General features: G+C 42.3%; 3 protein-coding genes across 5 annotated transcripts in view; all 3 read right to left on the bottom strand.

The window, feature by feature from the left end:
• STX7 (syntaxin 7) overlaps positions 1 to 2,982 on the bottom strand; it is a 32,912-nt gene extending 29,930 nt beyond the window's left edge. Inside the window, exon 1 of one of the 3 annotated variants that reach the window (XM_042795892.1) lies at positions 2,867 to 2,982. The gene's annotated coding sequence lies outside the window, so the exon portion shown is untranslated. Of the gene's footprint in view, positions 1 to 2,384; positions 2,522 to 2,653 lie in introns of those variants that run through there. The other 2 variants (XM_042795891.1, XM_032983205.2) reach the window with 2 other exon arrangements.
• A 7,331-nt stretch (positions 2,983 to 10,313) lies between these two features.
• LOC104367094 (trace amine-associated receptor 5) lies at positions 10,314 to 16,357 on the bottom strand. Its single transcript, XM_032983162.1, has 3 exons — positions 16,149 to 16,357; positions 12,623 to 12,646; positions 10,314 to 11,304 (listed from the first exon to the last, which is right to left on the bottom strand). The coding sequence occupies exons 1-3, from the start codon at positions 16,355 to 16,357 to the stop codon at positions 10,314 to 10,316; spliced, it is 1,224 nt and encodes a 407-aa protein (XP_032839053.1).
• Positions 16,358 to 23,332: 6,975 nt separating this feature from the next.
• Positions 23,333 to 25,531, bottom strand: LOC104367095 (trace amine-associated receptor 2). The gene is made up of 3 exons (XM_032983226.2): positions 25,157 to 25,531; position 24,581; positions 23,333 to 24,076 (listed from the first exon to the last, which is right to left on the bottom strand). Exons 1-3 carry the CDS (start codon positions 25,514 to 25,516, stop codon positions 23,499 to 23,501), a joined length of 939 nt encoding a protein of 312 aa, XP_032839117.2. The 5' UTR covers positions 25,517 to 25,531; the 3' UTR covers positions 23,333 to 23,498.
• Between the last annotated feature and the right edge of the window lie 627 nt (positions 25,532 to 26,158).

Here is a 26,158-nt window from a genome sequence, read left to right as displayed (position 1 = left end):
TCTTTCACCAACAATGCTATTCCTGAGAATGTTAAGAATACAGGTTGGTGACAGGGTAAGCTACGGGTCTGGGGAACAGACAGAAGGAGAGCTACAGGGTCAACAGCAGCTCTCATCACTTCAGAATCTTCAGCACAAACTCCCCAAGTAAAGAAAAACCAAAACAGAACAGTCCAAATAGAAGGAAAATTATGTTTGTTTATTATTATTTTTCAAATGGGAAATGTGAACTTCTTCCTCATTCTAGTTCTCAGAGGAACATGGGTGTCTGAACTGAATGAACACCTTGCTTCTACTCACACACCCTTCGCTTGTTAGCACTGAGCTACTCAAACACCTCTGTAAACACAGATAGCTGAGCCAATGGGAAGAGGATGGGAGTTTTGCTAGTGGCTTTCACAAGGTCTGGGTTTCAACCACCAGGAAACAAAACAGACACGTGCACCAAGCACTTCCTTCCATACCAAGGTGAGGGGAGCGTTCATCAAGACTCTGAACTTCCACAGAAATTACCCCTTTTCACTTCTACAGCATCTACCTACTCTGTTGTGACATATTTTGGTATTGCTGCCTGCATAACTTCTAAAATGGTAGTTAATAACCTGCTGCAGTTGAAGGAAGTACACTTTGCATTCAAACTGGAACAAAGCTGCATCTGTGGTAGTCTTCAGTTCCTCTAAAAGTTTCAGTCAAGGGGTGAGCTTTTGATTGTACCTTTATCTTCTCTTTAACATCTCTGTCTTTGAATGGGAATATACCTAGTGGCAACTCAGCTTGCCAAGCTATTGAAGAAAGCCCGAAGAATGGAGTCTACTGGCACAAATAAAATAATCAGAAGTCTTTGTCAATACTCACTGAAGCAAGACCTCTCCGTACATACATGACTTTTAAAGAAATCAAAGGATTGCTATGTATTTTTCCCAATTTCTGCATTAGCTGGTTCTTGCATCACACTGTCACTCCATACCCAAGCAGAAAATGACACCTTAGTATCAACTTGTTTTCTAGAAAGGTGGGGCATGGAAAAAACCCACTTTTCCCTTGGCTATTTCCAGTCAGATCACTGCCAAATGCAGAGACAAGAAAGTGGGAACTCCACAACTGAGCAGCTCCAGAGTGCCATTCTTAAAAGCTCCATCAGGACAAAATGATGCGGCGTGACAAGCACAGCACATGTTAGATCTCATCAGCAGTCACCCAAATTTCTTGCAGGCTCCAGTCAGCTACAGCTAATAAGCACCTAATCTATTTTGTATTTTCTCATTTAGATATTCTACAAGTTTTCTTTCTTTTGCAAACATAGCATATATACATTAGGATAAAGACCCTTAGGCAATAATTTTACTGTTTAAGCAACATTTTTAATATCAGAACCTAGAAATGTTTTCACAGCTCCTTAACTTTCAGAAAGCAAAAAGTACATGCTGTATTCCAGCTGAATTCCAGGGAGGGCTGAAAATGAACCCAGGATGACTGTTGCAAAGTTCCAAGTTTCTTGTGCTGCAGGTAGACAAACAACATCTCATGGGAAAACAAAGATAGACCAGAACCACCAGACATCTAGCACGCTACACATTTTCACTCAAATGTCTCTACCAGCAGCTTGTTCACTCTGAACCAAGTGTTCAGATCAAATACACTGAGGGAGAAGTTACCTTTGCACAGAATCTGATGGCGCTGGATGCTGGGTCTCACTGAGGCCTACCAGGATGCTAACAACTATATATAGCTCATGGTCTCTTTTTTTTTTTTCTCCCCCCACCAAAATGGTTTCACTTCAACATGAATCACCAAGAGGAGTGCTACTTAATATTCTGATATAAGACTACATGGGATGTCTTCATGAAAGAGAACATAAGTACAGTTTATAACAATGTCACCACTTAGCATCACTTCCTTCTGATTTTAAGATATTTTAACATTTTTTTCCCCCCTCGTCTTCTCTTCCTTTTCTATTAAGGGCACTTGCACAAAACCCCAGGCTCCAAGCAGGAGGGCTGCCCTGCCGGCAAAGCACACGTCTGGGTGATGACTGACCACGAGGGCTCCGCTCGCCCCACCGGCACAGCTCCCTGACTCTGCACGGCTCGGTCAGCAGCAGCGGGGGTCACAGCGCCGGAGCACACCGCCTCGGGAAATAAGCATCCTGGGATTTTTATCACCGAGCTTCGATTACGATGCAGCGCCTTGCATGTCACGCAAAGCAGAGTGGAACCTTCCGCTTCCTTCTAGAGTTCCAAGAAGTGCCTGCTCCTGGTGCCACGGCGAATGGGTCATCAGGGAAGGGGTGACAACGCCGGGCCAGGGGCCTGAGGCGCCGGGCTCGCTATTTATGTAGCAGATTCTTATAACCTCCCCTCCTCCTGCTGACATGTTTTGCTCACCTCGGGTCTGGAAGAGCACGGAGCGCGTTTCGGTGCGGCGAAGGTGTCCACGCCACCCCACTCCTCGGCACGAGCTGCTGTGACACACCAGCCGCAGGCCCCGCGTCCCTCCTTCGAGCACCGCGGTCAGCGCGAAGCCCAAGGCTGCGACACCAGGGCGCTGTCACGGGGAGCGGCGTGGGGGTGGGAGGGACCCAACCGGCAGCACCACAAAACCGCACCCTCCTCCCCCCGCGACCGCGGCCCTGCCCGCCCCACGGCCCACTCACCTCCCTTCTGCCACAGCCGCCCCAGGCCAGGCGGCAGCGCTGGGCCGCGGTGGGGCGGTCCCGGTCCCGGTCCCGGTGAGGGCCCGCGGGGCGCTGCGGCCCTTCCCGCCGCGCCCGGCAGCTCCTTTCCGGCTGGCCGGACACCGCCCTGACCACCCCTTCCTCCGGACGGACAAACACCCGGTGCCCCAGCTGGGCTCCCGCCGCTCTTACCCGGCCCCGGCGAACCTGATCCCACCGGGCGCGGCGGCGGCGGCAGGGCGGGGAGGGGAGGGGCGGGCAGGCCCCGGCCCGTTCCCGCCCCGGCCCGCCGTGACGGCGGAGGCGTGGGGAGGCGGGGCCGCGCCCATGCCCCGCCCACCAGGCCGCGCGGGGGGCGGGGCCTGGGCGGGGCAACGGGGCAGCCCGCGGGGGGAACGGGACAGCCCGCGGGGGGAACGGGGCAGCCCCCCGGGGGAACGGGGCAGCCCCCCGGGGGGAACGGGGCAGCCCCCCGGGGGGAACGGGGCAGCCCCCCGGGGGGAACGGGGCAGCCCCCCGGGGGGAACGGGGCAGCCCCCCGGGGGCTCCCGCTGGGAACGGGGCAGCCCGGCCGCTCCGACAGCCACAACCTTGTCCGAGTGGAAAAAACGGGGGCGGGGAGAGGGTGTCATTATTGAAGGAAAAGGTGCTGCCGCGTCAGGAATGCGAGGGAAAACATGAGTAAGGAAACGGTATTACAAGTGTTACGTTCCTACGTGAAGACCCTGCCTTGCAGCACTGCCTTCGGTTTGGGCCACTTTGTCTCTAGGTGGGAACGGACACTTAGAAGAAAGTGAGTGGGAAATTATAGGTACATTTAAAGGTGACTTTAAATGAAGAGTTACAATATTGTGCTGAGATTTTAAAAATTATTGTTACATAGAATAAATATATATTTGTTATATTTTATATTAATTATATTATTAAATGGGTATATTGAATTATATAGAATTTATTATTCTATATCATTATATATAACTTATGTAGATGTATAAATAAATATAAATATATTTACAATATTTAGATGATACAATATTTAGTTAAGCAGTGCCAGGAACAATGAAGAAGGCAGGGTGTGTTGGCAGGGGGGCCGGTACCGGGTTGGGGGTGCGCAGGCGGAGCAGGCCGCAGGGGGCACGGGGAGCCAAGCCGAGCCACGGGGAACCCGGGTGTCCTCCTGCCCCAGCCGCCCCGAGGAGAAGAGGCAGGTGACCCTCGAGGCCCCCCTGCGTGACAGCTGGGGCGCTTCTGCACCCTCCCCAGTTCTTTAAAGGGAAGATTAGAGGACCGGGTGCTCCCCAGAGACCTGGGGTTGGGCTGCTTCGCCTGCAGGACACGCCGTGTGTGCGTTAAGTGCCGCAGAGCAAATGACACACAGCACCTGATGGCTGGGAACGCCACCTCTGCCGCAGAGCCCAGCCTTGCCCAGGGAACAGCTGCGGAAGTTGGGAAGTGCAAGTTTATTTCTTCTGCGTCATAGATCTCGGTCATCGCTAAGACTTAGACATAACTAGAACAGTTGAAACCTTAATAGCATCCTAACCAAATAACACTAATATAAGAGTCCAATAAACTGCCAGCACAGTGGACTGGGGTTAAAGGCCTGCCATAGATGAGAGTACCCTTTACGTAGGTGGTTCTTGATGTACCTCAAAGCATGCTGAAAGGAGAGACAGCATAGCCTCCAAGACTTGTATGCCTACATAGAGTTCTTATGTTAACTGATGCTTGGAAACATCCTTTTCTCGCTTTCGTAAATTAAAGTCACTAAGGAAAAAACATTCTGATATGTCTGTCTGCTGCAGGAATGCTGTATACATCTTCATTCTGGTTTTAATAGGCTATTTTGATTAGCAGTGATTTTAGTGCTGCTACAGGCACCTGTGTTTGCCCCCATGCGGTTGACATACTGATGCTGATCCAAGGTGGTCCCACTAGACAGTGCACTAATGAGAGCATGATGCGCATCCCTCCAGAATAAATCCTCGCCTTGATTTTTATCTCCAAGTGTTTGCCATAAAAACTCTGCTAACTGAGCCCAGCCACTCTTGCTTTATAAAGCTTCAGCTGAGCTCACTGTCAGTTTTTCTCCAGAACACAATAAATGTTTTGCTATCTGATTTCAAAAATGTACTTCCCATTAAAAGAAGTGACCCTTTATCAGTGATGATGCTTTATCTGCAGATCATCGCTTGGGCACTTTTTTTTTGAGGCTTGGAGTTAATACACAGTCAGCACTGATCAGTGTTCATTCTCATGATATGGAAAAGAGGTATCCAAATGCTTTCCTATCAGTGCTGGGTGTTTTATGAACAAAATGCTGGTGTTCACCTGCTGTTAGCTGACGTCAGCATCCACATTTTATTGTTAAATATCTAAAAATCTTTGTGATATAATTCTTTAATGTAATGAGTTGCTGCAAAGATGTTACATCCTGGGAGGAAAAACTGAATTACAAAATGAACTCTTCATTAAAATGTTGTCTGTGCTTTGAAAGTACTTAAATAGCTTCGTTAATGTAATCATATAAAATAGTTATGAAGATACAGTAAATAGACAAGCCAGAAAGTCCTGTTCATTGATCAGATACTGCTAAGAGCACAGTACGTCCTCAGAAGATTTTTGTTAGCTCCTATAGAAAAGCCACTGACTGAGAGAATGTGCTCTGTTTCACCCTTTTAGATAAAATAGGACGATTCATTCAGTTTCCGCATGCTTTCCTCTGTTAGCAGTGGTACATGGACAGGAGTTGTAAAGAAGCTGTCTCTAAGTGTCATCGTCAGAAGTGCTGAAACCGAGTGCTGCTGCACAATTCTGTCTCTTAAACTCATTTCACTGGCTTCTTTTTAGAGCTCCCATACCAGCGTTACCTGGGGATTGAGTTCAGAATCATGTATCCATTTACCTTTCCTGTTGCTTTTGCAGTACGATCAGATTTCAATTGATTAAATGAAATGGGGAAAGCTCTGGGGAGAGAAAGGGGAAAATGTCAAGACCCTGATAAACATAGGCACAGCATACGATGGAGAATGCTCTGGTTATTCTCTGACTGAAGATCCGAGTATTTGACAATTATGTTCCCGTTATTGTGTGTAAAACTGAACTAAAAGGGACGCCACTTCAAACACAGCTGTTTGAGGGTCCATACTCAGTATGGTATCTCATGTTTGGAAGAGCTGGAAGTCAGACCTTGCCAGCATAGTGAGATTTTGAAAGAGCACACCTTCCTCCTAGCCCAGTATCCGAATCTGCCCCACCTTGCTGGCTCTGTATTTCCACCTCCCACCTCCTGCTCCTGCCCTGGCACCTCCCCGGCAGGCACGTGGGCCCGGCAGGGTGGGTGGCACAAGTGTCAGGGCTGCTGGTGACGGTGACGCAGGAATGAGGCGCTCGTTTCCATGCAGCTCCCCGTGCCTGCACGGTGCGTGATGAAATGAAAGGGAAGCAGCCCAGCCCCGGCCCTGTATTCCCGATGAGTGTCCTCTTTCCAAGGCGTGAGCGGTGCCCAAGTGGTGTGTAATTTACCTTATGGGCAAATTTAATTCGCTGCTATCATATTTCACTTGCGCACTTCTAACTTTAGATAGGAAGAACAACGCTGCCAATATTTGGTACTGACGGCAAATAGCCTGGCAGAGCCTCCCATGCGGTTGTTACTGACGCTTTCCATCATCAGGAAGAATTCCTGTTATTGTTGTCATCATTTGCATTTGCTAATTTAATTAAAATATCCGCTCCAGAACCTGAAATGAGATTAGGTTCCTATTACACATGATGCTGTACAAAATTATGATGAATGACGGTTTCTAGCCTGAACAAGCTTATGGATTAATTATATTGAAGAACGGCCTTTAAAACCTATTTGCTTAAAATAAAAACATATTGACCATTTGCATGTTATTTAGGCTGGCACTTGCTCTCCAGCAGAAGTAATTAACATGGTAACATATGCTTTAAATAAACAGAGAAAAATTTTTGTTCCTAATATTGATAATGTTTCTTAAAAAAAAAGACAAAATATATTTTCAAATCTTTATTTGCCTTTCTGTTTAATTTTCAAAGACTATATTATACTGTCCTGTGTTGAGTACTTTCATCTGCACTAGTGAAATGAGTTGACATTGTTATTTCAAAGCCCAGTCTTTAATTAAGTAATACCTGCAAATACATAATCTTTCTAACATCAGCCAGACCATTTTGAAATAATAAATATTTATAAAGGACATAAAATTAAATGGCAACATTTTGTCCAGATAAAGAAATAAAAATCTACAGAAGGAAATATATTCTAAGCAAGAAAATCTATGGACTTTTTGGTCAGCAGCTAGCTCTGATAGAATCTGATAGATTCTCATTTGAAAAATTAGGTCATTCTTGAGCAATCAATTTTCATTATTTTACAGCTCCTCCTCCTCATTTTACAATTCATAATTACATTCATTTCTTTTTGAAACCATGGAGAAGAAAAAAAACAAGCAAAGAGATCCTGATAGAATTTCATTAGGTAAGCCATACAGACATCAAAGGCAAGGGGACAGAGGAGGAGTTATAAAGATGAAGAAAACATTATTTAATGGTAGTTGTGAAATGAGGTGTTCAGAAAATCAGGAAAGCAATCCTGGCTACTCCTGGAGTTTTAGCAGCTTTTCTTTCTCACTTGTTTGCTCTGCCACCGTCACTGTACACATCAGTACTCTGAGTTCTTCTTTTCCCTCTCTCCATCATTCCAACATGCTGTTTAGCCAAAAAGAACATCTAGCAACAATCACATGATGTTATGGTATAATCCTTATACAACAGCATAGAGAGTGGTAATCCATTGAGGGAATATGGCTCATCCACTTCCATAGAAGAAAAGAAAACTATAAAGACAGATTATGCAATGGGGCTCAAATAAGAAGCGGCCAATTGAATGCATTCTTGGCATATACCCTCTGAAATCTGTTGAGGACTGGTAGAAGATGTCTCAAAAAGCAACTAGAAACTCAGTGGAAGTTATCTTTTTCTATTGCTTTGGCTGCAGTGAGTTCAGAGCAAAAAATGTCAATGAAAGATGTTGTTAAGATGCCGGTAGAACATGACTCAGTTTGAGACCTGAAGATTTCTACATAGCTAAACGTCTAAACTTCTATTATGTGCCTTGCTTAAGCTCGATGACCCACAGATGGATGTCTAGTGCCATTTTAGACACCCAGATGTGTCCCACTGGGCTCTCAACTGCTGCTTCATTGGTGCTGGATGCTAGCCCTGTACAGACGTCTCAGGTTCCCTAAGGCACCTCAGGTGGCACTAGGCAAATGATTCATATCCTCTAAATATCCACTGACTACAACCCAAGTTTAAACAGCCTTTCTGGCTGTAGTTATAATCAGTGCTTAGACATTTACCATAATTGTAAACACCTACCTGTACCCATTAAATTTAAGAGTCTTAATCTCAAAACATGTCCCACAGTCTATGTCTTTCAAGATGTACCACAGCTTTTCTATATATTTCTATGGTAATTTGGCACCTGAATTTTTCTAAGAATCTGATTCTGTCTTTCAGTTTTCACCCTGGTCCCTGGGTTTGGTACCCTTATTATAGAAAATCTACAGCTGTATGCAGTAGGGGTCAGGTTTTTACCTCTTTCTACAATTATAAGTAGACAGAGGAATAGTAGAAGCTTTGGCTTCTGTCCTAAAAAGCAATGAAGATTAATATAGCAAACTGGGGGGATATCAGGCACTGGGAGAATGAAGAGAGATTGAATGACACTCCAACTCCAGTCATAAGGCTTCATAAATGTCTCAGTTTAAAAATACCAACATTTTATGGTCTCTTTCTATTCAGTACATCCCTGAATATAACACATAAGATCTCTTTCTCTTCTCCTTCCTCCAGATATATGCCTTACCTTTGAACATTTTAAATACTAATATTTTTTCTGACTGAGGTTTTAAGATTACAGACAAAACCAAAAAGGGTTGGACATAAACGGGTGTCAGAACAGATTACAACATCCCAAAGATGTAGCTCATTTGTATTAGTAGGGGAAACTGTTCTTGCTATGCAAAAAACATGATAAAATGAAAAAGAGGGAAAATAGTTTTATCATTTAGTTTATTACATACATTAAAATACCCATCTGTTACAACAACCACTGTATTGCACTTTATTCCTACAAAATATCTGATGTGCAATTCCTTTCTTTTGTTCTTACACATCTAGGGCCCGATTCAATTGCTTGCCGCATGTAGTGAGAAACAGATGGCTCTTTTCAGTAGTCTATGGGGCATCCTACTGTTATTTACGTGCTTTCTGTAGCTGTTTGTTTTTTTAGTGTTTGTCACTCAGAAAATATGCAGCTGACTATAAGACAGAATAACTTTTTTTAAAGGCATTAAAAATTTGGACAACAACCTTCAAACCTATTTATAGGTTTATATACCCTTAAGAGAAAGAGAAGACAAAGTTATTGGAGTTGTTATTTGTCTGCTTGCTAACTTTGTATAGAAGAGTTAATGCTTACTACAATTTATTTTTTTTCTGATAAAATATTCATAACAGTGAGGTAGAAAATAACTCCCTTATGAATAGCACAATATTTTGTCATGCAGCTTCCTGCTGAACAGAGATCTCAACTTAGCAGTACCTACCGTTTTAAAATCGACCTCATGAAAGTACATAAACATAGCCAAAGAAAACTGAAAACACACACTGACATTTTTTGGTAAGCCCCAGTATGTAAGCATATGTTATGTCTGTAAGCAAACCTACTCATTTCCTTGGAAACAAGTAAACAAAAGAGGGTGTGGAATCTCAGGATTGTCATGGAAAAACAAAACATAAAACACCGTAACACCTATTGATATCTGGAGTTGGAGTACCCAGTGCAGTTCCTGTCCTCCCTCTTCCTCCTTCTTCTAACTCCCTTTATGCAGTAAGAGTAGAAAAGATATGGAGCAAGGCAAAAAAGGTGTTCAAAGGTATGCAGCAGCCTCCTTGCACACATGGATCAAACAGGCAAAGATTCTATGGGTTTCAATGGACACTACCAAGGAATTCAGGATAGTATCTCCCATATGTAGCCTTTTGGTTTAAGGGCATGTCCCTGTGGGCTAGAAAAATAATGTAAAAAATACTGGTATAATGTTACTCTCTCCTCTATTGTTGGCCACTAGCTTAGGCAGACATTTCAACTCACCTGTAGTTGCATCCTTATGCCTTTTTTGTATTTAAAAACTGACATAACAACCTATGTAACTTTGCAAATCAGCACCACCTGTTTTGTGTAAAAATTAGACAATGGCCTGTGAAGAAAACCTCTTCAGAAAAAAGCAGCAACTATTTCAGGATAGCCAAGGAATAATATGGACAGGATCCTCTTTGGAGCTGATTACAGCCAATTTTCAAACACTTGTTAGCATTACATAACAAACACAAGACTTTAATGACGTGTGTGAGCTGGCACAAATGTTGTGGAAGGTGAGTCACAAAATGACATGTCTGTTTAAACTGGGGATCTGCCCAAGCCAGCTGCTTAAAAATATTAGAAAATAAGATGAGAAATACTAGCTAAGTGGATGTTGAAGAATATTAATGAGAAATGCTGTGATATAGCCTACAGTATTTTCTACAGTGCATGTGAAGGCTCTGGTCATTCTTGGTACAAGTCTACTGTAGATGTGCTGGAACAAAAGATCCCATGAGTTAAGACTAGTTTCACAGCTTTCCTGAACCAATGATAGGAAAATACATAGATCAAGGGATTGCAGGCAGAATTGAAGTAAGTAAACCAAATTAGGATGTCAAACAGAACTGGAGGGGTAATGAAATCCAGAAGACCTTCTACCATGGTGTCAATAGTAAAGGGCAACCAGCACAGGAGGTAGACTCCTACAGCTACCCCAAGAGTCTTTGCTGCTTTTCTTTCACTCTTGGATGCTCCTACATGTAGCTGAGACCCAATACTCCTACTCATGTTGTTTATCAGCCTGGCTTGCTTGTTAGCCACAGTACATATTTTTACATACAAAACTATCATTACAAGGCAAGGGAAAAAGAATAATGGGAAGTTCAGCCACCCCCAGACCTTGTTGAACAGCAGCTGACAGCTACCAACACAGGGCATGTCTTGCAAAAATTGCCCCGGTCCTTCTGCATTCGCTTTAGTGTAGAGGAAGACAGAGGTATAAACCACAGGCACTGCCCACCCCACCCCAATGTAAATGCAGGCCACTCTTACGGTGAATTTGGTGGGGTAGAGCAAAGGGTCGCAGATGGCACAGTGCCGATCAATGGAAATGAAACACAGATGAAATATGGAGGTCAAGCAAAAGACTGTGTCCAGGAAGGTGTGCAGCCTACAGAAATCATCTCCGAAATACCAGCATCGCTCTACGGAGCGGATGGTGCTGAAGGGCAGCACAGTCAGCCCCAAGAGAAGGTCAGCAAGGGCGAGGGAGAGGAGCAGGAGGTTGGTGGGGGTATGCAGGGCTTTGAAATGGGAAACTATGATGATGACAAGCAGGTTCCCCAGCACCGTGATCAGCGTGCCCAAGGCACAGGCCAGATAAATGGCCAGCTGGACCCCAAAGGGGCGTGAAGTCCGGTAGCAGGAGCTGTTCACCTTGTAGCACAAGGAGACAAGCATCCCCTCCTCAGCACTGGGGCCCTGTGCCGAGCTCATGCCAGTCTGCCCAGATCCCACTGCCTCCCCCGGCTCTGCCACAAGCCTGGAAAAGGATTCACCTTCCAGCAGAGGTGCCAAATGACTAATCTGAAAAAAAGGCAATAAAAAGGCAGGTGAGATGTATTTTAATCAAGTACTTTTATTAAAGCCATGGTAGAGTTTCCATATTTCAGGTGAAAAAAAAATGAGCCAGATTTATCTGGCTTATATCTCTACTGAAATAAATCAGTTCCCGATCAGTGTATTCAATTTTTGTGGCATCATTTTTCGTATTATATTTTGGTCTTCTTTTAGCCAATACCACAAGTAGTACAGGAAATTCAGCAAATCCAGAGCTCCACAGGCAAGAAATCAGTAAAGAGAAGGTCTGCCTTAGAAGGAAAACCAGTGCTGAGTAACTGGCATTGCAAGCCAAAGCTCCTTAAGGGATTTGAAAGCTGACTCTAGTATAGTGGTACACTGGTTCTTGTGAATTTCCCTGGAAATTAAATTCCAATTTAGTTTTGTTTCTTTTTATTAAGTAGAAGCTGTGAAATGGTTATTCTAAAACAAGTAATATCTGATTGCAAAGGAAAACCCCTCAGGGCAAGTTGCTAATTTTATAGTGTTCTGGCTATAGCAATATATATGGGTATCCATTGTGCTGATGATATAAGTAGCAAGGCAAACAGAAATACTGTTATGTGCCCTAAAGTTTGCCCCTGCTTTTTAGTTATGAAATTTGAACTGTAAGAAATAGACAATATTAATGGATTATAATGGATTATTCCCATAATGTTTTTAATAAATCAGATAACTGAATGGTATGATTTTTACCAGTGGGACAACTACAGTTAAATACATTACATTTTTCTACATGTAATTTTGTTCTTGAAATGACTAGTATTACAATTGGAAATTATTCCCACCTCTCCCATCCTTCCCAGCAGCAACAAAACATAATAGCTAATCTCTCTTAATTGTATGCCCATAAACATTTAAATCAGGAATACTTACGGTAAAATATCTCTTTTTGTAGAATGGGAGCTGTACTGCAGTGCACTGAAATCCTTTTCTAAGTACATGTCTACTGCCTGCGTGGAAAGCATGAGATGCTATATAAACCAGATGGAGAGAGTCCCTATAGATGACTAATATACCTTAGAGGCATAGAGAGTGTTGTGTATTTGGCAAAAATTGCCATTTTCTAAGAAAAAGTTTAAATGCATGCACGCTCAGCTGCTGTTGAATCTCTGAATATTTGTATCAGAGTTTTCTGTGAATTTTCTTTCTTTGGGTGTTCCTGCAAGAAGATGCAGCTAATGTCAGGTCATCCTGGGACATCAGTGACCCTCATCCCATGGAGGCCTCCCTTGCCTGCTCCTGAGCCTCGGTCTTCCCAAAACCATGTCTTTCACTCCAGAAGGAGGTACATCAGGCACCTCTGGATTTTCTTTGCTTCCCCCATAGTAGTCCCCATTCCTATCCCACAGTATAAGCTGGCAGATGAGGTAGGTACAGCAGCCTTCACTCCTGGACGATTTTGTAATATTTCTTTGATGCAATGGAACAGTCTGTTTTAACGTGGACATTACAAAGACAAATATCACTCAGGAAAGTCCTGAATTTTTCATCCTAGATAGGGTGCAGCATTTTAAAACAATTTTCCACTCCTCAGTGACAGTTTTCCCTGTGCTTAGATCCTCCACTGTCATCTCCTCCTCAATCAGGGCAAGCTCATACCAGCTGCTTAAGGGAATTTGATGGTACATCTCTCAGAGCTCATCTTCTTCTTCCCTGATTTGCAATTAATTTTTTACAAGCTCTTCAGTATGACTGCCATCCTTCCTCTTCCCTACTTTGAGTTTCTTCAGTTAAGAAGTTGCCTGCTGCCCAGCTGCCCTTCCCTTCCTCTTGATGTTTTTGAGGCTCTCTGTGCCAAAGGTTGCTGATGCCCATCAGAGACTGTTAAAACAGGGCTGAGGCAATTTTTTAGACAATTTTTAATACAAGAGCTAAAGTCAACGTCAGTTTCCATATCATTCTGTTTTATGCCAGGACACAAGTAACAGCTATTACTATAGGGATTTAAAAACTCTTACAAGAGCAAGTTATTTTTATTTTTTTCAGTTTTGCTCTAACAACGATTTAAGGTAACATTTCTGCGTTACTAGAAATCCCAGTGCAAAAAGGTATAAATTGGGTATAGTTCTCTGAAACACTGTGTTTAGATGGAGACTTGCTGTAAAACTTCAAAGAGATTTGTTTCTCCTTTTCATATTTCCGCATTTCAATAAGTGATCATTTGTATTAAGATTGTCAGTGGCTTTTGGATAGTTTTTGAGATTAACAACAAGCTTTTTGTCCTTGATGCTCTGACATTTTCATTAGTTTTCATTCTTCCTGTATTTTATATGCAATGAAATATCATTCTCATCCAAGTACTTTGTCATTCAGACTCCAAGTAAAATCATGTCCTTTTCAAAATACTTACCCTGTCTAGCTAGCTAACTATTGTGATGCTTTTGAAGCGATTCTCACCAGCCCTAAAGGGAATAACATGTAACAAAACCATCTCAGCTTTGCATTTTTTCCCCTCTTCTCCTCTGGTCATGGGAAAAGACACCAATTCACTAATAAGAGAAGTCTCAAATCCTGAAAATATAGGTCTTCATACTTTGGAACAAGAAAAGATTTTTAACATGTATCAACTTTGAAAGTAAAAATGCTATCATATAATGAAAAATCCCAATCATTCTCAAGATGTTCCTTCTCTTTACCCTTCCTTCTTCAGACAAAATTGCCGGATATAATCTCAAACTGAATTTTTATGGAATGTACTGTGCGACCTAGTATTCAGCAGGAAAACACAAAAAAATAGAAGGAAAAGTGTATTGTCTGCTATTATTTGATCTCCTGCAGTGAAGACATGCATAGCCAATATTTTTTTTTTTATTGAAACTGCTGCACGTAACCTCTAAGATCTAAATTCCTCTAAGTAACCTCTGAGTCTGAGTTCCTTAAAAGAGAACAAGACAATTTCAAAGGATTACATATTTTCTAAGATGGCCATCATCAGTGTTCTTTTGTCATGAATTTTTTGCCCACATTTTCCAAAAGAGTCAGTCTGAGATCTCTAAATAGAATACAATATCATGGAAAGACTATGGGCTTACTAGAATGACCTACATTGAGCTACAGAATCTAAACTTCAAATCTTCCATCACGTCTATTACATCTGTATAGTCTGTAGTGCAGCCTTTTGCTCTCCCTTGTAGTAGTGAGCAGTGATCATCTCAGAAGAAGTTGGTGTATCATATATGAGTGTTCATTACTGCAGAGTGGCGGAAATGTTTGTAGAGTAAATATTCACCTACTCCATCTTAAAATTCTGTTAGGTGTAGCACACCCCACCTCTGTGCAGACAGGTGGTCTCCATAGGGTGTGGCATGTATGTTTTTCTTCATATTTCTTACACAAATGTCAGCATTTGGCCTTCAGTTTTGTAACAATGGAAAATTCTTGTCCACAGCACTCAGAAGAAATGGTTTCCCCTGCTGCATCCCATTTTTATGTAACTTTTGCTTTTACGTTTTCCCACTCTTGGTTACACTGGTCTATGTTTTGTCCATTCAAGTGCTCATAATGGACACACCTATATGAGCAGTTTTAGAAGTGAAATCTTTGTAAGTTAACTATGACCTCTTAAACCGTGTTAAAAGTGGAAGTGAAGATGGAGAGAGAGGAACTCACTGGCATGGTCTCCATCTGAAGCATCTTTGTCCAAATTAGTCAACTGAAGGATTAAAGCTGAGGAATTCTGGATTAGGGAAGGAGTAAAAACAAACAAACAAACAAACAAACAAACAAACAAACAAACAAACACTTTAGTTCAGGAAGTTAATAAAAAGAATTAATAAATTCAAATATTTTATCTGTTATCTCTGAAATTAACAACTCGTATATTTGTTTCAGTCTAGGATTGTCTTAACCCCAAATTAAATTGTTTTCTTTCAGTTTATTGATCTTGTTATCCTTTTGTTGTCTCCTTTCATTTTCCCATTTATGTAAAATTTGAAATTTTCAACATCATTATAAAGTGAAAATCTCAATAGTTCATCATCTTCAAAACATTTCTTCTCATAATTTTTTTTCTGTCCAACCCATTTTTCTGAATGTGACCCCAAGTGCAGTTTTTAGTGAAATCAGTGTTTAGTGATGCAGCAGAGGAATTGCAAAAGATGTGACAGAAAAAGCCAAAATATACACAGAAAAGAAGTTGAATGCGACATACTCTAGTTCAAGAGTTCTTTGCAGAATAATTCATTAATAATAGGTGTTAAAGGTAATCCCAAGACTGCAAGAGGTCTGCAGGTACAACTGATACAGCCCTTCCCCAGAGCTCCCGATTCCCTTTGCTGTTGTTTGCAGTGAGCAAAACACATGTCAGCTGGGAATAATCTAACCAAAACAAGCAATATGTTAATAGGGCCTGTTAATTCACATTTCAGAAGAAAAATCAGAAACTTAAGGTATTTTAAGCTGGGGAAAAAAAAAAAAAAAAAAAAAAAAAAAAGGGAGAGGGAGAAGTATGGTGTTGTACTGCACAGTGCTGGCAGAAAATAAATGAACGAATTGTTAATACTGAAATACAAGCCACTAAGTAGTCCGGGTGTGAAAAGCATCAAATGGCCTTCAGCCATCTGGATGTGGCCTTTGCAAAGCTGCCTTTTTGTACTGGACAATTTTTTAGTGGCACAAAGTGGGCAGAGGCGGCCGAACTCCCCTGGGCCAGGAGCAGGAGAGCACCCGGCAGGTTACAGCAGGGCTCCCCAGCGCCCATCTTCTGCTGGTTCGAGGCACCTGCAGCCAGGCTGCTGATCCCAGACTGGGCAGATATCACTCACTCCCTGCAATTTCCACCAACGGAAGCAGAAATTGCCAATATAAATGCCCACAATTTCTTCCTTGCTCAGCTTGTGTGGGGCCTGCAAGACTAGAGGGGATGTTCTGGTCCAGGGCTGCTCCATGGGCACCAAGCATCACTTTCAAACCCTGTAGAAACACATTTTCTTCCTGTCTGACTTGGCAATGTGGCACTGCTGGCAGTGTCACTTGAATGAGATACTGTTTCCTCCTAAACTGTCACAATACGGAATAAAAATCACTTTTCTGCCCGTTATTAGAAAAGTCAGATGCACTGGAATGTCCTGTGTCCCCAAGTAGGACCACTCTCCTTTTTTACTCACACAACAGAGCAGCTGCATGGCACCACCCAGCCATCACTTCGGCATCCTGACTGTGGGGAAGGGACACAGTGCACTAACCACTGGGAAGACAGAATTGAAACTTTGCCCATGCAACTTTTGACAGATATGATGTTTGTTTGTTTGTTTGTTTTTAATTTATATTTCATTTACTCCTTTTCTTAAAATCTAACCTTTAATTCCTCTGAGGGAATGTAACTACTTTCACAGATGACTATTTTGATGACTATTTTCATAAGGAGTGCAGGGCAGCACGTGGAGAGAGAGGCAGTTGTTCAGAAGCTAGAACATCATACCCCAGATCAACCCATATTTGAAATAATTTTCAGTTACAGTATCAAAAATTATGTTTATAAAAGCAGGCTGAGGTTGGTTTACCAGCACTTGTAAGACTGTGTCTGGAGTCCTGTAAGTAGATAAAGACAAAGGAATGCTTTTCAGCAGTGAAAAGTGTTTTGTCTCCATTCTGCTCCTCTGGCTTGTTCAGAAAGTTCGGCTAATAGATTGGGATGACTAGGTTGCTAATTTTCAGACAATGATATCTAAATAAATACCTCATGCAGCTTAAACTTGAGAGTTCATGCTGGCCCTTGGACACAATGGCTCTTCAGCTCCATGGCCACGTAGCCTGTGTCTCTCTGCGCACAGCAGAGAATCTGGATAATGTGTCCTGTATAGGTTGTCAGCATGCTGGGTCATTTCCTAGCATCCAGACACAACATTGCCTAGAATATTGTATTATCTTGCTGAATGTAAGTCCACTCATAGGTTACCTATTATTGTATTTGACAGTATATACAAATATTGTAAAGATAAAAAGAACGATAGAAATATTTGCAAAGTTTTCTGAAAATAATTCCAGGAGTTGCTAATTCATTTATAATGAATGTGTCTAGTTAACCAAGCTTTAACAGGGAGGCAGTAGAGTACACTGAAAATAGGAGTCTGAATATTGCAGCTCAATGACCATTTTCCAAGGTTTTTGAAACAAAGAGTAAAACAAACCATAAATGATAGGGCTGCATGCAGAGCTGAAATAATCCACTCAAAAGGTGGCACTGCACAAGTCCTTAGCTGCTGAGAAGTTAATAAAAAGATCAACTATTGTGAGAAAGGGAGCCAACACTACCAACCAAACCAACAAACCAACCAAAAAGCCCTTAGATTTCCATCATTACATATGGTGTTTCTTTTACATTGTTTTGTTTTTTGAAGGAATGTTGATCCTTGCACCTGATTGTGACACAAGGAGAATTTTAGTAATCTTTCTGGAATGTTTTCTTGCTACAGAAAGCATGTGGACTTATATCTCTACCATCCTGGTGTCTGGGAAAGAGGAAGAAAAAGGAGAAGCCAACACTCCTCAGGATTTATTAAACAAAAAAAAATGCTGCAGGCAATAAGTGCCATATATTCTTCAATAATGTCAGTGTTTAACCCTGAGAAAACCATGCTAAAGGGGAACAAGAATAAAATTGTCTAGTTATCTAAGCAAATTACTTATATCACAGGGAGGATCATTTTGGTGATGTAATTCAGTGGGTCAAAGAAGGTATAATTACAGTCAAGACAAAATAAATCAGACAAAAAAGAGAGGTGCTACACACAACTGTCTCATAAGATGTTCAGAGTTTGCAGGAGAGAACCCCAAGGTACTGGCACTATTTAATGGACCTGGCTGCGCTGTGATATGACACTGAGGAAAAGTCAGTTTTGACCATGGAGCAAACCAGAAACTTTGTAGGAGAGTGAATTGGTGGAGGTGATGGACGGAAGCAGTCACAGATGTCTTTTCTTCCTGTTTTGGACAGGATGGTTCCACTCGTGTGCATCTACATAGCACAAGGGCAAATTCTATGCTTTGTGGTTTTAGGCCCTAAAAAATCTTAACAAAATCAAAGCAATACTACACCAGCTATGAGCTCCAGAGTGTGAATGAAATCATGATTTGGCAGCATGAAGTATTCGCTGAAGTACTGCAACGCAGCCAGTCCTGGGGAAGGAAAACAGATAAAAGAAGTTTGTTTAAGCATTGAAGAATGAGATGTGTAGGGGAAAGTTTTTTGGGAAAAAGATGTTCTTGAGCACACAGTCCCTCCTTTGATTCAAATCTTGCCTCTCCTGATTTATTTAAAACATATCTTTATATCTTCAGAAGTATCTTTAAACCACCATGAATACAGTGTTACATCGGGTCTGGAGACAGATGTGACAGTCGCCAAGTGCTGTGACTGCCACTTCTGTCACTCTGCATCTGAGCTGAAGGACGAGGGGACAAAACCTGGCCCTTAGCTCCGCTGATGTCCGCTCCACCTGCGGCACCAGCGTACCTGGGACACACGCAGGCTCCGACATGGAAGTGTCTGAGGGCAGGATCCCTGAGGGCAGGAGCTCAGATGTCCCCAGCTGCCCAGCGTGAAAATGCTGGTGCGGGCTGGTGGCACGTGCCAGCCGCCACGCTCCCCGCTGGCCTCCCCACGAGCTGCTGCAGCCACAGCCTCTGCTTGCAGGCACTGAGCAGGAGAAAGCTGCTCCCAATCAGAGGCAAATAAACACTTGCCTGCTCTCCTCTCCCCTCCTGCCCCTCCATCTTGCTCCCGTCTACACCCCAAAGCACTACCAGATGGGATTTTTTGTGTTTGAATATCCTTTCTCTTAAGAAAACCAAATCTGCTTTGGATTTTCTCCATCCCGCGTTTTGGAGGAGATGTATAACTAAAAATACAGCTGAAAACACTCCTCTTTTCTTTCAAGAAAACTGGAATGTTCTTGGTTTATATATATGTAAAAAGACTCATGGTTGTCTCTTGAGAAACTTCACATCCTGTGTCAGTTTTCTCTGTAGTGCTTCATCAATGCTTTATTACTGCTGCAGCCATGACACGTAACCAATCCAGTGGGAAGATGATTTGATTAGGTTACATAAATGAAAAAAATAAATAAATTATTTTAATATATTAAAGTTACAGCTGTATACACCCTTTTGTCAGGAGATTCACATAGCAGTTGCTTTTATTTACTTTGTTTTAACTAAAGCTGATTAAAATGTTGTGGGGTTTTTTGCCAAAAAAAAACATTATAAGTAAAAATTGGATGCTGACTATTGGGCATTAGTTTACCTGAATTTATCTGACTTCTTTGGCATCTTTTCATTCTGAATAGAAAAACTAATGCCTGTAAACCAAAACCCTTAATTTAAATCTTGAAGAATTTATTTTGGAAATGCTACTGCAGTGTCTCCAGAGAATTGCCATTTGGATATTTTATGTTATTAATCCCTTTCTTCACCTCCAGAACATGCCTGCCTTCAGAATCAGTTATGTCAGTGTCCTCATGCTAAATACTTGTTAAGCGCTCTGCTGTATTAAGGTATAAAATAAAAATCAGTACAGAGCCTGTAAAAATAAATCAGTCTATTTCTCAAAAAGTTTTCAGCTGGTGTTTTTGCAACCCAAGGATTAAACTTCTTTTTTTTTGTTACCCTTATTTTAGTAATAGATGTCGACTTTTCTCTTTAAGGTTGCCTTTGCATGTGGACTCCACAAGGGGGTAGGAAATCCTTTCTCACAGTTTAGGCTGTGACAGAAAAGATTAAAAAAAAATATAATCGTGAATTTAACTATTCTGACCACAAGCAGGCACTGCAGATAATGCCCATGAGTTGGTGAGTTGCAAACCATTTAAGAATAAAAATATAACAATTGTTTGAATAAAGATCACTGGCTTTGAAGACAGCTCTGAATATTGCTGTGAGAGGCTGCATTGCAAAAGGGAGGCTGAGTATGGATTACCTGGCTGGGATGCTTTTACACTTGTCTTGCTGTCCTGCATGTTCCAACTGGGATGTACCAGAGAGGAAGAGGACTATGGGGGGGGGGGTGCTCTCAGACTGAGGTGCCCACCTGGATGTGGGAGATGGAACTCCCTCCTGAATCTGGGATTGGAAATATATCCTCCAAGAGCAGCATTAGCTCTTGCTGTAATGATTCACAGTAAAAAAGATACAAGAAGTCCTAACTCTTCTGTCTGTTGCTCTGAGGAGAAGAACGCAGTCTGGGTTTGATATAGACCAGAACACATGCTAAAACAGTTCACTGTGTAGTCTGGGAAAACAGATTAATGGGTGAACATGTGTTTCAGAAAAAAATAAACCAAAGCAACTTACCATGATATTTAAGGAGAGGAGGAAATGAAGAGATCTGCAGTGCTTGCATCTGAACATAAATGTATCCTATTGAATTGAATGTGATGAATATGTTATATCAATATCCACAGACACTCTGGTTCCCTTGTGCACCAACAGGTGTGGTCCCCCCCAAAAAATCTGTTATTCTGATGCCCTAGGCTTTGTGCAAAGCAGTGTTTTGTTTAGAACCAACATCAAGTTTAACAGCAGGTGGAACAGCATGGCATACCACAAAGTCTTTCAGGAAACGAATCCCAGTGTCTGACAGATTTGCAAGACCCCTTGGCCAGAAGAACTACTGAAGAAGATCTAGCTTCAGGCTGCAAGTTGAATAGCAAGACTAAGTAGACACTCCTTTAACATCCAAGGGCACACACTGGACATACACAAGGACAAGACACACGGAAGCCTTACAGACAGCTCAGAATTGTTCCCCCAATGTTCATAGTCTGGAAGAAGTGTTGTCTTTGTAGGGGCTGCAATGTATTGGGATGGCTCTGAATTATTTATGCTATATGTTAATGAAGTAATTCAATCATTATTACAATGTCTCCAATTGCATCATGTGTCACCAGCTACACATTTAATATGTAGAAGAATTTTCAGAAATGCCTAAATGTGGACTTAGAGACTTAGTTAGACATCTAACATTGACTTAACACATACTTATGTAACTAACAGGGGGGATTAAAACATGCCCTGCAGAATAGTTGAGTACAGCAGCAAATACTGCTGGCAGCAAATATTGTGAAGACACTTAAAAAGGATCTGTAGCTGCCTCCAAGTCTAGCGTTATATTTAATCTTTTGTGGGCCATTGTCTGACTCATAAAAACCTCTCATGGACTAGTTTTAACACAAAGATGGATGTGGTGGCATGCAAGTTTCTCTGAAGAAGCAGCATTGAGCTGCATGTAGACATGACCTGGCACAGCTGGTTACAACGTCGCCTCTGCTGTGTCCCCCATCACCTGGAATGGAGCTCCCCAGTCCCTGCCAGCACTGGCACACTGCAGGTTCTCCGTATCACCCTCAAACACTGTGTATTTCATGTGGCTCAGCTCCAAAAGGAGAAGCAGAAGGACCCTGACAGCATCCCAGATGGTGCCTTGCCCAGTAAGGTGTTGTGTAAAATGTATGCAAAGGTTGCCCTCCACTTCACCAGAGCTTCCAGAGAGCTGATCTCTAGGAAAGCACTGCAGGAGCAAAATCAGGTTAAGATTAGTCTAGACAAACCTGAGGTGACAGCACAGGCTCTGAAAGTCAGGGCTGGGCTGTCTTAAAGTGATGCAGCTCTCCAGAGCTGGGCCATTGGCCGCAAGCAACTTGCTGCTCAGTTTTCTTTATCTCCCTGGTCATCTCTCCTGCTGCCCTTGTGTTTAATTCAGGGGTGTCCCTGGACATGTATTGAGCAATGATATGGGACAATGTATTATCTAACTACTAGGTGCCTAAAGTCCTCAATGCATCCTGCCCTGCTCTGTTCCCTGCTCTGGCTGTTCTGGCAATGGTACACAGAGAGTGTTTGTATCAACTTAAAGGTCCTGGGTTTTATGTTTCTTATTATGAAAGGTGAGAGCCTTACACACCACCCCAGAAAAGTCTGTGACCTTCCAGATCCTTGCTGTCTCAGGTGTTTCAGGGTGGGGGTGAAATTGGGATTTTCCAGATCCAAAATAGAACGCGTTCCTGTTATCACAGATCCGTTAAAAAGTTTTCAACAAGGAAAATGAGCGGCTATCACTGGTATGCCATACTAATATAGATGCAATAAGGCAAGAAGTGAATAAGCATATGGGTGGCTTTTTGGTAGTCAGACCTTAATAACTGTATGCATACTGCAAAAGGTAATCCAGAGGTATAATTCACGATAAAAAACCCTGCAATAGCTGCATTCAGTAATGACAACTCAGTCGACCTTATTTTAAGCGTGTAACTGATGTGAACTATGGCAGTGACTCTTTCTGACTTCAGAGGGAGCTCAGCATGACAAGGACCTCAACTAGAGGCTCCAGCTCAGTGTGAAATTGTGGTGGGGCGAATACAAGGTGGACTGTCAGCAAGCATATTTTATGACATCTGGAACTTGACATTTAAACAAAGAAAGGACAAGTACATACCTGAGTATGAGCAGTACTCTCATTACCGAGTATTCCTCCCCAAGTACAGAGCACATGGATGATAAGAAATCCAAATTCTATTGTTTTCAGGGGAAAAGATCAATTTCAAGACAAAATTACACTCAAGTCGTATTTGTTTGGGAATAACAGCAGACTCTGCTAATGCCCCAGTCACAAAAAGGGGTCACCATATTAGCCTGGGATGTATTCAGTGTAGGATATTACTGATGGTGAACCTCAAGAAAGATATCTACATGCATACAAGATCAGATGAAAAATTGAGTTTATGGACTGTATGTAAATACCTTCTGAAATAAATAAATAAATAAAGACAACACAACAAACAAAATCAATGCATTAAGAGATCCGAGAAAGACTTATCTTCTGAAACATTACCAAGGCATTAAGAGTGAATACAAGTGGTAAATAAATATAATATAAAATGAGTCTCATTTTATTTAAGAAATATTTAATGATACAATTCTACAGGGCTGACTCAAAATTCATATTGCACATTTCAGGCTTTTATTGAACCATGAATATCCAGTAATCCACTGTTTCTTCGTCATTTCTAGAGCTGCTGTCAGTAGTAGTATCTATTACTGTGACTGATCTTCAGATAAAAGGTTTATTGTACAAAAATGTGGGTTAAATATTTTGCCTTTTAAGATATACTTAAATGTTTTCCGAAACCATGGATAGAAAAAAACATATATTAATGGGTTGCAGAAAGAATTTAAATACCCAAGCCAGTTTAGAGCATCAAACAAAGGTAAACGAGTAGAGAAATTTAAAAATGGATCAATTAAGATTGTGAAAAAACAGGGAAACCAGCATATTAAGAAACCTAGCATAACTATACTCAAAGTCTTGGCGGCTTTCCTATCTTTATTCTTAGAAAGCTCATGTTTCTGACCACTTTTTGTGTGCATGTGTGCCTGGATCGAATCAAATGTGTGCCTTTGGGAGACTGTAAAATTTTTAACATAAATCCCTATCATAATACAAGCAGGAACAAATAAACCAACTGTAAATAAAACAGCCCCCCACAGTTTGTTAAACACAATAGGGCACAAGCTTGAGCATTTAACCAGTATTTCATAGCCCTCAATTCCAGAAGCATAAGCTTCTGAGAAAACCACACCAAAAGCAAGAGCAGCGGGCACTGACCAGCACACTTGTCGTGGTTTAGGCCTGATTGGCAGCCAACCACCACGCAGCCACTCTCTCTCCCTTCCCCTCCGGCAATGAGAAGGGACAGAGAGCCGGGCTTTCTGTTCAAGATAGGACTGGGATGGGGGAAAAATCCCCCTTTTATGATCACGAGCAAAAGGCAGACTCGTTAGGGGAAGAAAAAAAAGACATACATTTATTACAGACACTAATGACACATAACAGAGTAGGACAGTGAGAAGCATTGCCACATCTTGAGAACACCTCCCCCCCACCCCTCCCTTCTTCCCGGGCTCAGCTCTGCTCCCAATATCTCTACCTCCTCCCCCAGCGGCGCAGGGGCAGGGAATGGAGGGTGCAGTCAGTGCTGCTGCTTACTTCATGTTCGGTGAGGGGATTGTCCAAAACTTGTTCCTCCTGCTCCATCGTGGTCCCCCTCTCACAGGAGACAGTCCTCCACAAACTTTCTCTGACTTGAATTCCTCCCATGGGCCGCAGCGTTCCCCACACTGCTCCGTCATGGGTCACTAACTTCCTCCGACTGGATTCCCTCCCACGGCTGCAGCCCTTCCCGAGCTGCTCCGGCGTGGGACTCCCCCGCATGCTGCAATCCTCCCAGCGCTGAATTACAGCAGCGGGGCTACCTTTTCCCATGAGACCCCGGCCTTCTTCGGGCACAGAACCTTGATCATCCGAGCAGGAACAACAGGCTGTAAATCAATGTCTGCTCCACCGTAGATCTTCATGGGTGGCGGGGGGGGGGGCGCCCTGCCGTCTCCCCACAGGATACAGGGGGGTCTCTGCTCCAGCACACCTCCCCCCTCCTTTCTTCCTCTGTTCCTCCACTGACCTTGGTGTTCATGCAGCTGCAGCGACTCCTCCTCACAAGTCCCACTGCCCGTCACCACGTCCCTTCTTAAATACATTATCGCAGAGGCGCAGCCGATTGGCTCAATTTCTCAAACAGAAGTGGAGCTGACGTGGAGCTGGGGGAGCTTCGAGAAGCTTCTCACAGGGGGCCGCCCCGATAGCCCCCTCCCCTGCCACCAAAAAACTCCACCACTCACTCAACCCAGGACAACACTGCTATGATTTGTTTAATGGCCATGACAGTCATGGTGCTGGTGTAATGCAGGGGGTGGCAGATTGCATAAAACTGATCCATGGCAATGGAACAAAGATGAAAAATGGAAGCTAAGCAGACGATCAGGTCGAAACTGTAATGAACTTTGCAGAATATCATCCCAAAATACCAGCAGTTCTCCACAGACCTCACCATGCTGTAGGGCATAATGGCAAAGCCTAGCAGGAAATCCGTGACGGCCATGGATAGGATGAGGAAATTGGTCGGAGAATGAAGCTGCTTGAAATATGAGATGGAAACAATTATGGCCAGATTCCCTAAAACGGTGAGAATAAAGGCTGCTGTTATGAATAGATACATTACCCCTCGTATTCCTGCTGACCTAAAGCTCTCAGGACAGGATCTATTTCCAAACTCAGAGCAATCAGTCAAATCCCTTGAGATATTTGGAGAAAGCATGATCAATTCTTTATTAGACTTTTCTATTGGAGATGCAGTCCCATAGGCAGAATTACTTTTCATAAGTTTCCAAAAGATTCCAAATCCCAACAGGAGGATACAAGACAAAATAAGTCAAGATAAAGTGAACTCAGTAATTGAGTGAAATGCAGTATTTCAGAGACAAACTTTCTCTTGGCTTAAATAGGGACTAACTACAACCCATTATTTTTCTGAAATGGTACATGAAATCTGATAACTGGAAGCTATTATAAAATTAATTGCAAATAATATTTAAAACAAAGCAGTTGAAAGTAAACTTAATTATCTCTTAACTAAACTAAATGATATAATAACATCAACTTTATTTTGTGCATTTTATTATATCTGGAGCATTTTGTAAACTATGGTTCTTGTATTTTATATATATCACAATTTTAGTAATTTTAAAGTGTTAGAAGAAAATGCTTAGACAAAGAAACCCCTCAAGTGACTTCAGTCTGTAAATAATATGTAGGATTTATTTGCCTTTTCAATCTTAGAATGTCAATCTTTTTTTTCTAT

Source organism: Tyto alba, unplaced genomic scaffold (assembly GCF_018691265.1).
Source record: "Tyto alba isolate M040663 unplaced genomic scaffold, T.alba_DEE_v4.0 Super-Scaffold_22, whole genome shotgun sequence".
Classification (NCBI taxonomy): Eukaryota; Metazoa; Chordata; class Aves; order Strigiformes; family Tytonidae; genus Tyto; species Tyto alba.
Note: the sequence above shows the minus strand (reverse complement) of the source record. Positions and strands in the feature narration are given on the sequence as shown.